The sequence below is a fragment of the Aplidium turbinatum genome, chromosome 15 (genome assembly GCF_918807975.1).
Source record: "Aplidium turbinatum chromosome 15, kaAplTurb1.1, whole genome shotgun sequence".
In the NCBI taxonomy this organism is placed as follows: Eukaryota; Metazoa; Chordata; class Ascidiacea; order Aplousobranchia; family Polyclinidae; genus Aplidium; species Aplidium turbinatum.
The window spans coordinates 8,324,250-8,336,654 of record NC_137486.1 but is presented as its reverse complement, the minus strand read 5'-3'; the positions used below and the strand labels follow the sequence as shown (position 1 = coordinate 8,336,654).

Below are 12,405 nucleotides of genomic sequence, written 5' to 3'. Positions count from 1 at the left end.
ACATTTTGTAAGTATTATTTCAACTGTGTATTTGATCGGTAAGCCCAAAAGCGAAAGAGCGTATAAACTTTAAGTAAAAAAAGGCTATAATGTAAAGACAGAAATATTGTTGATTTTAAAAATTGAAGAAGAAAGGTAGCAATAATTCTCTGTGGGACATTATAATGGATGTTGTTTGAAACCCATAGAAAGATTACAATGGCCATTGTTTCATATAATTGGCTTGCACGGTTCAAATCTACTGAGAGGGTCTTCCATGTCTGAATCGCTTTGAGATAGCGGTTTCAATACAGAAATGGTATATTTGCTTTTTATGTTCAGCGAGCGTAAAATTCTTTTTAATTTGAGCAAAGCATTGTCTATAACAAAGTGAATCAAACATGTCTGCATCACTCGCTGTACAACCGGCGTACCGTGCAAGTAAAAGTGAGAAGACGACGGCAAATCCGGATAGAACGATTTTCGGCACAACTCTTGACAACTACGGAAAATGTTGGAATCTTTTGCAAGATTCTAAAGGTATGTTGCTGTAAACGTATAACATGTTTTTCCTGAGGTTCATATCGCTATAAATACTGAAATAAAGCTGCTTTAAAGATTATGTAAGATAAAGGGATTTGGTGTTGGATGGGTGGTATTCGGCTTTTGCACAAAAGCTTGCCAAAAAGTAAGATAAGAGTACAACAAAATTTTTCTCTCAAGCTAAAAGTTTTAAGGATATTTAGGTCACAGTATTAACACCGTTACGATGCTTTTACAATAATCCCCAAAAAATAAAGCCAGTAATTTCTTTCTTTACGTGCGCATGTTGCAGTATTCTTATTCTTGAAGTCAGGAAATACTTCACTTTTACAATTTTGTATTGACCTTTCATGACTTTGAAAAACCTTCTACTTATGTATAGGTCTAACTCAGGGGTTCCCAACCTTTTTTGCTGTTTGCACTCCTTTGTCAGGTCAAAGCATTCTTCGTACCCCCAAAAAATTATGTTTGAATTTTTCAGGCATATCTTGTTAAATTAAATTGCTTTTATAGCTCAATTAAACGTTAAACCGATATTTCACACAAAAATGCAATGATCGAAAAAAATTAAATGTCAGTTATTTTGTTTGTCACTTCTCGGTGAGATATTTGTTGCTGCTTCATTGATAAAATCCGCTCAAACGATGGTTCCATTTTACTCAAGGCGACATCTGCATTCAGTTGCAGACGATTTCTGTGCTTATTCTTGATATAAATCATGGTCGAAAAGCCACTTTCACAGTAATAAGTTGTTGAGAAGAGAATGAACACTGTCATGGCTTCTATAGCAAACTTGGGAAAGATTCATAGCAAAACACCAAAAATCTTTTAACTTTGATTTTTCAAATAGCAGTTTCAGTTTTTGGCAGCTTTTCATTTCGATGACGTTCTCCTTCAAATTATCCTCATCCGACAATCAAAAAGAAATGGATTTATCATACAATGCTGGAAATAATTAAATTCACCAGCAAAAAAGTAACTATCGAAAGAATCAACCAGCATCTTTAAATAGGAAATAATTTCATTTTTGACATTTTGCAGCAAAGAGTTATTTGCAATTTGATCAAGACAAGAAAAATTAGCAAGGTTTCGATTTTCATTTTCAGCAGCAGCAAGTAAAAAAACACATTGTTATGAGACAATGAGGCTTCTTAGCCTACTAAATAACAACCATGATTTGTAGATAATTTTTGTTTTCTTTTTTGAAGCAAAGACGGTAATGGCATGATATCATCTACAATTCCAAAATAAAACTGCACTTTGAAATCTGTTTGAAAAGCTGCTTTGTGGCATAAGAATCTTCGTACTCCTTGATGTTTAATCTCGTACCCCCAAGAGGTACGAGTACCCCCGGTTGGGAACTCCTGGTCTAACTTGAAGTAACTTTTAATTGTTTTATTTGAATAAATCAATAATTACAATTTATTTGAACAATTCGAGAACCTTTTTTTTGAAAATGTGTCTTGTTAACTAGGTCTACTGAATTTTTTTCGTTTGTGAAGTATTTTTGTTTTCCAGCCATTCAAGCAGCCTCGGACTTACGCAGCAGCAAGCTAAAGTGGAAAAAAAGGAGTCCCACTCCTCAACGTATGGTGGATAAAGCCTGGGGATTAAGAGATTATAGACAACCTGAGATAGGAGAAGAATTTGGAAGAGAATATTATAAATTTTCTGACAAATACCTTTCTGACAATTTTGATAAAAGCGCTGAAAAAAGATTACCATTGAAAGAAAGTGTGCATGAAATTGCCAGCAGAAGTGGCAGCAGGGCTTGTTTCTCAAATACTTCTGTAGAAGACCAAGAGAATCGATTTTGTAAAAGTGCACTCGCCAGTGCAGACGTTGAAAAGCCTATCCCTCAAAGGTTTTTTTCTGCCCAAACTAACTCTTCTATTTGCAACCACAACTCACTGAAGCAACGACCAATGTCGCAACCGCCTCAAGGTATTTTTTATCAAGTCTTTTTAGTTACAATAAATTCCCAGGCGTAAAACCAGTTATGTGACTAAATCGATATCTCAGTATAATTATTTTTTTAATTTAGCTATAAAAATCAATTATGACCTGTGAATTCAGCTACATCTCGCTGCATATTGCTTTACAATTTCACGATAAAAAAAAAAACAACCGAATTTTTTTACTTGTTGCTTGAAAACGTTTGATCTGGCAAAAAAAATTCTGTAATTTGTCACCTACCCATGTTGCTGCATTTTTTTTTTTGGTTTAACTGTTTGAAGGTTGGGGGGGGGCTGTCAATTCAACTTTTTTGCATCAACAGTTGTATCTCTAAAACCACTGAGGCTGCGACTATGAGATTTCTTGACTTTTCCTAACTTTCATTCACCTCTATTGAGCTGAAATTTTGAGCGAATAAAGGTTATAAATTGAGAGATATAAGGCATTTCTCAGCACATCCTCTGAAATATTTCATATTCTATTGTTCAAAATTTTCCCACCAGCTGGATGAAAGTAATTAATTTGGCCCATGTCTCGTTAATCCTAACTGCTTCACAGCGTGAAGGAAATTGACAGTATGCGTGGACCTTTTGTTCTCACCACGGCTTATAAGCGACGTCGATACAAGAAAAGCTTCAACTTTGATACGATGAGTTACCGTCGCTTGCGGTTGAAATTGCGTAAAATTAAACATAAGACTTGGTGCCAATGCATCTAGAGCGAGAATAGTTTTTCGCAGACAATTATGTCCTTTCAATCAAACAAAGCATAGGCTACAACGTTATTGCCTACTATAGAAGCTGCTCTGTAACATATTATGATTTTGGTTTCAAATCTTTCCTTTTGTCCGACACACTATCAAAAGCAGAAAAGGCGTCGATGTTCCCAAAGCTTCTCACATATACTTGTAAACATTTATTTCCAAGTCGACATGTAAAGATTTGAAATGCAATACGCTTCTCATTTGTGTAGGATAAACCAGAACATCACGCTTTTGTGAAAAGGACGATCGTTCCACCACGTTTATACGTGATGCAGCTTAGTTGAATCAATATATTCGAGGCTTCTTGTACCAGGTTCACTGTCACTGATAAACTAAACCGCGATGCAGTACCTCGCAAAGCAATTGTAGCGTAACATTTCCATGTGCTATAACTCGTCATAAATTGTGAAAACTTGTGTATTTACTTGTCAAGTTGTCTCATGTGAAGTGATAATTACAACTTGCCTGAGTAGGCCTACAGCAAGGGACAATCAAAATAGATGAAACCGCATTCATGGTAATATAGACGTTTTGCAAACTGCTCTTTTCGTTTTCAATATAATAACAAGAATGACAGCTTATTTTCACTAAACATATAAACAAATATCAAAAATTATGAATGAACAGCGCATCTATATTTTTCGGTTTAGGTTTAACAATGCATTCTAGCCGTCAAAATGATGGAATATTTGGTAATTTTGTTGAGACATACCATTGCCCAATCGTTGAATTTACATCAGAGATAATTTTATTAGATAGATTATCAGTTTCATGCACATGGTTTCATTCAGCGTTATAATGTTGTTTTTCAAGCCACGTGGCGTTCATGGTCATAACGCAACATTGCAGAAACAGCCAATATTGATACCAGGTAGGCCTACTAATTATTACGCCGCTTTCGTCGAATCTACGTCGCTAAACGACGATATTGTGCAAACGCCTGTTGGATTTCCCTTCTACGTGTAGTTTATCATAAACGTGAAGCATTGCTCAAAAAGCTAATCTGAATCACCATAGATAACCATAGCATTCATATAGTTTCATCATCAGTAAATATGTAAAGTGCACTTCACAATTTTTAACAACGGTCTGACAATTTATTATATTGCAAAGTTTTGATTTATTCTCGATTTTTATAATTCTGTGTAACAGTTTTTTTCTAACTAGTTTCTATGGGACTAACAATTTGTTTCATTATACATTTTCTTTAGTATTTCAACGCCATTATTAAAAAAATTACGTCCTTTTCACTTTTAAATAAAACATGGCAAGGCAAGGATTCAGTGCTGAAGAAATATTGCAACATGTTTTACTGGATTCTGACGACGAAAGCCAGGTGGATGATTTGGAGGATTTATGGCACTCCGATTCAGATGAAGAAGCGGATTCTTCTCCGTCAACTTCCGCAACAGCGATTCCGATCGAGATTGACGACCAGTTACCTTCCATGGGCGATGTTCAACCGGAGTTTGCGCCATCAGGACGGATTATAACATCGAAAAGACTGGTGAACAGCATAGATTCCTATCTCGACATGAACAACTACGATGCTGTTGAGTTTTCCTGACACACTGAAGTCTTATACAACTTTTGTAGAAAAGCCAAAGAACAGACAAGAGGGCGGCGTCAGCATTACTTGGTCTAATGCGAGACCGGTGCACAATGGGAGAAGGGGCCGGGCTAACATTATATCTGGCCCGATTGGTGTTAGAGGAGAAGCCAAAGAAGCCAAGACCCCTCGGCAAGCATGGGAACTATTTTTTTCTTTAAACATTTTGAACATTATTGTTCAAGAAACAAATAGAAAAATTGCCACATTCATTTCTCAATTGCCAGAGAGAATTTTAGATGACAGCAGGTACTGCTATTTTGGCCCAACCAACAACGAGGAGATGCTGGCCTTTGTTGAATTGGAGTATTTTCGGGGGCTTTTAGGACAGGCTGGTCATTCCACGGATGTATTGTTCAATCAACTGCAAGGACATCCCGTGTTTAGTGCAACAATGAGCAAGAACCGCTTTAAATTTTTATTTTCGAACATTTCGTTCGACGACCAAAATACTAGGCCGCATCGTTGGAAGAATGACCGGTTGGCCGCATTTCGAGTCGTTTTCGAAATGTTTAACGAAAACTGCGGCAAACATGTCATTCCAGGTGACTACTTGTCGTTGGACAAAACGCTATACCCCATGAGGACACAAATTGCCTTCAAGCAATATAATCCAAACAAGCCTGCGAAATATGGCCTTCTGTTCAAGTCGGTAAACGCCAGCAGATTCCCATACACATTTGCGGCATCGGTCTATTCAGGTAAACCGAAGGAAGAGCCATTTAATTTTTACGTTTGTGGAACAGAAGAACTGGTAAAAGGAATGGTGATGAGCCTGGAACAACACGGTGACCTTCAAGGTCGGAATATTTTGTATGACCGCTTTTACACCTCCATACCACTCGCGCAGTGGTTGCTTGACAGGGGTATAACGTCAGCTGGAACCCTCAACGCTATACGTAGAGGAATACCCCTGGAAGTGAAGCAAGTGAGTGGTAGGGAGAAATCTTCGTACGAAATTTATTGGCAGACGAGTGAGGCTGATCTCAGCCTACATTCTTATGTAGTAAAAACGAAGAACTCTGGCATGCGGAATGTGTTGATGTTGACGACCATGCAACCTCTATTGGGGATTACCAAGGATGACGGCAAAAAGAAGCCAGGCTTGTATAAGCTTTACGACTTCACAAAGGGTGGCACCGATATCATCGACCAAAGGATGGGTTGGTTCATTCACGTGCAAAGCGAAGTCCCCACGGTGGACAACTACTGCGTTTGCTTATTGAGAAGGTGCCAAAGCCACAAAAAATAAACTACCAAAAAACCGTGGCCAATGTCAATGCTGTGAAAAGCCTTTATGCCCTGCACATTCCATACGAGTATGTCAAGTTTGCTTTTGCGCAGAATAAACTATTTGAATGATTGCGGTTTTATAAACTTTGGCTTCAACCACAGCCTAAATAAAACGCGGAGCTCAATGAGAGATTTTCCTTTTTTCCTTTTATTAGACAGATAGCTATTTTTACGTTGATTCAACATATCAAGACGTTGAATACTTGTAAACATGTGCGGTTTTGCAATTAGATTGCTTATCAAAATCATCTATCCTTTTTTGTATAAAAAGTGGGTCATAAAACTAATCGTAATACTCGATGTAAAATTCAGCATTTTTATATGCTGAAACAGTATTGTATTCATATTTTATAAATCCATTTTATATTTAGAAAATATCAATATAATGCGGTTTGAGCATAGCTGAATTTTAGCACGGATACAACGACTGATTTTATGACTTTTATACAAACAAGGACAGAAGAGAAGTAATCTAATTGCAAACCCGCGCATGTTTACATCGTCTTGCAATGTTGAATCCACGTCGAAATGATTGTATTAGCGTTGTATTCAATTTCTCGTATTATCGAACTGTAAATGTGCAGCCACTTGTAATTTCAATGTGCCTCATTGCATATTCTTAAATATTTCTGAATTTGTGTGTACATAACCTGACAGAACACAGGTTGCTTTACCATTGAATCAAGTTGAAAAACGTTGCTGCAAGAGCCTTGTGCCAATTGCTGCAGTCCGGTATTGCTGTAACCAAATCAAAATACTTATCAATATTTTGCTGCCAAACTGACATTTTTATCGCATAAACGCCCATTAGGCAAAAAAAAAAGGCAGCTAATTCTTTGTAAAGTATTTCTCCAGGTTCACAATGATTTGACGCATAATAAATACTACTTTGAATAAATCTAAATATTGTTTGGATTTTAGTGTGTGGCATATGAATCTTAGAGAGCTTATTGAATCCACAAGAAAATGACCCGAGGCATTACAGATTTTCCTTTTGATGAAAAGCGTTGTGACGTTCTGTTAATTAATGAACCGTAACTGTTTTATTTTGAATTTCTTTCTGACTTCTGTTTATGTAAAGCATCATCGACTTTATCGGGTAATCTTACTCCTAGTACTAGCCTTGTATGTAGCCGAGTTCACATTGAACTTACATTGAGAGACGCTGTTGCAACTACAATACATTGCATTTAAACCGCTTTTTTTGTTGCATGATCTTCCATTCGTTTCGTGGATTACATAATAGTATTTGATAAACGCCACCCTGCTTCTTCAGCTGGTCTACATTTGTTAATAAAGCGTAGGAGTTGCTGTTCTTGGAACCGAGGTCACAAGATCATAATCCAAATTGGTGTGACACGCGTTCAGAAATCTCATTACTGCATGTAATTGATGAAGCATTGTTCTTTTAGTCAAGAAGCGAGCTTTATTTTGAGCGTGGGAAAAGTTATTATTTTGCATGAAAAATATAGATTCAAATTGAGATTATGTAAAAAAAATTTAATCACAACATGGCAATGCATGTTCTTCATTACTCTACCAAAAAATAATGTGTAAACTCACGCTACAATTGCTTTAATCGCAAAATAATCCAAAAGTCATAAGTCACCTCAACATTTCAACGTCTATGAGCAGTTCTAAAATTCACATAGGTTTAATTTTCGGATATGCTCAGCGTGAATAATTTTACAAAGTGAATCCCAAAGTTTGAAGCCGTACCTTAAAAAATAACAGAGATATCACTCCTAAAGCATAAGAAGAATCGACAGCCCCCCCCCAAACTGAGCAAGACTCCAGAGAGCCCAACCTCGTAAGGGTTAAACTAGGCCAATACAAATCATTGTACTATTTACACTATGCTTTGTTGACATCTTGTGGCAAAAATATTTTAGGAAACCGCGCGCAAGCAGGCGCTAGCAAAATTCAAGTCCCTAAGTTTCGTTTGCCACCTGGAACAACAAACTTTATGAAAGTAGCCAGCTTAAAGATCACCGAAACGGGAGCCAAAGATCTTCTAAATGCTGAACCAATGAATAAGGTGGTTTTTATAGTTTGTAACATTCGAATGATCTAAGACTTTAAACTCTATCTAATGCCAGTTTCAGTTCAATGTTTTCATACTTTCTTAGTGGTTTTGAAGTTAAGCCTAAATGTGCTTATACGATGAAAAGAATAAATCAGTTCTGTAGTCTGTATCATGAGGCAAGCAGTAATACTTCATGTAGTAGCCTAACTCACTGAAATTTTTATACCTTACTTCGTGGAGAAAATAAAGTGGTTGGGCATTACTCTACAATCTACATCTCATGCATTCAGCACTCAGCAGTGTCACAGTTCTCTCTATCTTTCACAAGTAAAGACACTTTGCAAAAATTGATAACGAAGTTTGTTGCGATATCAAATGTTAAACAGTCAGTTAAATTTCGAATAAGGTTAGTTTTACTTTTGAGATTGTAGAATGTAGATTGCTTCCAAGTTCCAGAAGTATAGCATACTTATTCGTCGACTTCAAAATAGATATACGCCACTACTTGCAACAGCAAGTTTACAATAATTGTCAATAACTGCCACTTTTACATTCTATTCAATATCGGCTAGAACTGTACAATCGTTTCCAACCTACTTTTCATTACAACTTCTCAACTTCTAATCCTGATAGCCTAATACACAACTCTGAAAATCATACTCAAATCACGCGTTATTTACAGCATAACAGGTTTTCTTTGACCAGAAGCTTCTAGAAACTATGGTAATATTATATCACAAAAACTCATTCTTCTGGTCATCAAGCCATAGACGTTTTCAGAATCGCACGAATACAAAATCTTCTAGAAGCAAGTTTCATAATAAAAGATTACGTAATTAATCTTCTGACAAGTGTCAAACCCACAACAATGCTTGGTATGAATCGGTTACATGTCTTGTGATACAAACGAATTTCTTTTCACACAAGTCAGTTCAATCATAAACAGCCAAAAAGCGATTTCGATCAGCTAGCAGCTAGCTCATCTTCAGTTAAGCTTATTCAAATAGAAACTTAAATAAAAAATAACATAAAAATGAAATAAAAAACAAAACAAAAATGGATTCTATTTGAATAAGCTTAAGTGATTTAGCTGCTAGCTGATCGATATCGATTTTTAGCTGGTTATGATTAAACTGACTTGTGTGAAAATAAACTCGTTTATAATATTCAAAACAAAACAAGTGTCAATTGTAATTGTAGGACTATTATCACAAAAAACATTTTATTTTTTCTATTTCTCTTCTAGGTTTGGTGGCTGTACAATTTTAAGATAGTGGTAGTTTAGCTAGGACTGTTTTATCGATGTATATTTTAAACTTTTGGGTTTTGCCATCTTTCCCTTTTGTTGGTGTCAAATTCGTATATTTACTTTGTCGTTCTGTACATATTTGCGCCAGCAGCAAAAAATAAAATTGATTGATTGATTGAAAACTTCGTTCCTAAATATTACGCTCGTTTATATTACTTTACTTTAAAATTATTAGGCTACATTATGTGCGTCAGTGTATCATAAACTTGCTTGTGACGTAATAGTTAATTTCATGTATAGATAGCCGCTAAAAATCTTGTTGCAATGAATCATAAAAAAGCTAAACTATCGATTTAGGTCGGACTCGGCGACACTTTACAATATGACTACCAAGCGTTTCAGCGACAACAGTCGCCACAGTTCTATAAACACAACGGTCACGTGTTACTACTTGGTCAGCGTTTCACGGACGACACAACAAACGGACAGGTCACAGCTCCGGGTGGTTTCTACAAGCTCAGCACTCCGCAGAGAAACTTTAACGAACGATTTCGTTATGTGCAAGACAGACAAGCTGAAACTACCATGACTCACCACTACAGAAAAAAGCAGAAAGGAAAACATCAAACGCACGAGAAAGTCAGTTTAAGTTGGCTAAAGTATTTCATTAATTAATCCTATCTCCAGTTGGCCTACAATCCTACATATAGTGAACTGTGCTTTTGCTTTGGGGGAGGTTTCATCAAGATATAAGCTGCAAACAAGAAATTTCTTTTGTTTGTTTTTTTATAATAATATTTTTTATACAGTACTTATGTGAAATAAACTTTAGATGGCCAAATCACCATCAAGTCAAAACCTAATATGCAAATTTTTTTAATGTTTAAGTTGCAAGCAGATAATTATTTAAAATTTTTCGCTTTGTTTTGAATTGCTTATATAAGACCTTTGCATTTTTTTTAGCATGAAAATATCTGGTCAGAAAAGTTCGATATTGCTGAGGAAGAAGTTCCTTTGAACATTCTACATAAATATGGAAAAGAAAGCGTTTCCAAAGTTTTAAAGGAGAACAAAAATGAAGTAAGGTTTAATTCGGTCAATTGATGCAATCAATCGATTTTTTTAATTTCATAGCAACGGTTGTTAAAAATGTGTTTCTTTTTCTATAGCATTTGATTGCCGGAACAAATTTAGGTAAAAGGAGCTCTTGGTCAAGTGGCCTAAAAAAATAAAAGAAAAACATGTTGTGTTTTCCCAATTTTCACTTGCTTAACAATATTACATTGACTTAGCGGGAGGGGGAGCGCAGGCCACGGGTGTTTTAAAATAATCAAATAATCAATTATAACTTATCTCATGTGTCTACCAAACGCTGACAGATGGTGCAATTCTCCAAAATGAAAACATTGCTCACCGGACTACGGGCTACATTATGTTATCAATTAGAATAACATTTTTCAGTGTTAGAAGCTATGGTACCCCCAAAAGTATCTTCAATATCCTTTTGTTTTTCATCTTGTGTTTCAAGAAATACATGTGTGAAGCATGCCTATTTCTATGTCAATCTGAATGTAATGTACTTTGATTTTCAGTTAATAGAAGCACTGAAAAAACCAACTGATCTGCGGAATACAGGTACAGTATACAAAATGATTGTAAAAACACAGCCGTGTCACCTCAGCTTGATATATAAAATACGGCATTAATCTTATATTTTGTAAACCTTTTGTAAAGTGTAAGTCATTTGTCACATTCGATGTAGCGATTCACTTTCTCATCCAGGCGATATCCTCCCCGGGGTAAACGCAGAACTATGTTTTAACCACATGCAATAATTTAACGCACAAGGTCCAAACTCCTTTTTTTTTGAATGATATTGTTGAAAGCTTCAGCGAAAATGCTCAGTAAGCTGCATTATCAAGCTATTCCACCAGATAGCGATATAGTGTCATTAAAAAACTCTCAAAAACAGAATTTTTGCTCCAATAAAAATAGAATAGACCCATGAATAGACCAAAACTTCATGGCTATGTTACTGTTAGCAAGGATATGAGACAACTTGGGCAATATCCTTTTCTTACATAATTTAATGAACTGGCCTTATGATGTGCTGCAGCATTAGTCCCACCACGAATGAATGTCAAAGAATTGAATCATCCGATCGATCCTCCACCATGCTACTTCACCCACTTTGGAGAGAATTTGAAGTACGACAAATTCGAAGGTAACTACCGTTGTATTAGCATACCTTACTTTACTTTCTTTGATATAATTTGCACGTATTACTTGTTCTGATCAACATGCTGCCATTAGGAATTTCAGATCATGAAAATGCGAAACTACAGTGTATCCGCTGTTGGCTTATCCGCAACATTACAAGGGTTACGTTTTTTTCTGATTGGCAAAAGAATGTACTTTTGATAGATTATACAAGAGGAGTGAAGTTGGTTTGAAAGTAATTTGTAGGTTTTTTGTTGAAAGCAAGCTACTGTAGTGGTGAGAGATAAAAAAAATTGTCAAATTGACCCTTCTAATGTTGTCGAAAAAGCGGAACTGCAAGTCCCGTAATGTAATGGTTGATTCAGGTTGGCTTTTGTATAGCTTGCTAGGCAATCCGCTATAGAGGTGCTATGCATCCGTAACGCAACATCATTCCAACAGTTTTTCTACATTGTTATTTTTCTTCATAAAATAACAAATCAGATTCTTGTTGTTTTTATTTCCAGGTGGCCTACATTTGTACATCAAGTGATGTCGATACAACGCTTCTATGTGTGACCTCCTTTGCATTTATGCCATAGTTAGAACAAATTAAGAGAACGGAATAGAAAATTGTTAATCACTGCAACTATCTAAGCGTACAACCGTTTTGTTTTTATCTGTTTGTAAGAGAATAAAAATGTTTTTCCACTTTGTTTGTACTGGCGACTACACGGTATCGTCTATTTGCAGTCCATAGTCTTTATTCAGTGTAGGCCTACTGCGTC

At 36.1% G+C, this 12,405-nt stretch overlaps 1 protein-coding gene across 2 annotated transcripts; it reads left to right on the top strand.

The window, feature by feature from the left end:
• The first annotated feature begins 358 nt into the window (after positions 1 to 358).
• On the top strand, positions 359 to 12,333 carry LOC145784579 (uncharacterized). 2 transcript variants are annotated; one of them, XM_082596428.1, is made up of 8 exons: positions 359 to 519; positions 2,041 to 2,466; positions 8,036 to 8,181; positions 9,878 to 10,057; positions 10,382 to 10,498; positions 11,011 to 11,053; positions 11,535 to 11,642; positions 12,145 to 12,333. In XM_082596428.1, exons 1-8 carry the CDS (start codon positions 381 to 383, stop codon positions 12,168 to 12,170), a joined length of 1,185 nt encoding a protein of 394 aa, XP_082452554.1. In that variant the 5' UTR covers positions 359 to 380; the 3' UTR covers positions 12,171 to 12,333. The 2 variants fall into 2 exon arrangements, with proteins under 2 accessions (XP_082452554.1, XP_082452553.1); XM_082596427.1 differs by having other exon boundaries at positions 9,776 to 10,057.
• The last annotated feature ends 72 nt before the right edge of the window (positions 12,334 to 12,405 follow it).

Coding starts and splice junctions, on each gene's coding strand:
- LOC145784579 (XM_082596427.1), top strand. CDS start 381: ATGTCTGCATCACTCGCTGTACAACCGGCGTACCGTGCAAGTAAAAGT. Junction 10,058..10,381: donor AACATCAAACGCACGAGAAA/GTCAGTTTAAGT, acceptor CATTTTTTTTAG/CATGAAAATATCTGGTCAGA. Junction 11,643..12,144: donor GAAGTACGACAAATTCGAAG/GTAACTACCGTT, acceptor TTTTATTTCCAG/GTGGCCTACATTTGTACATC.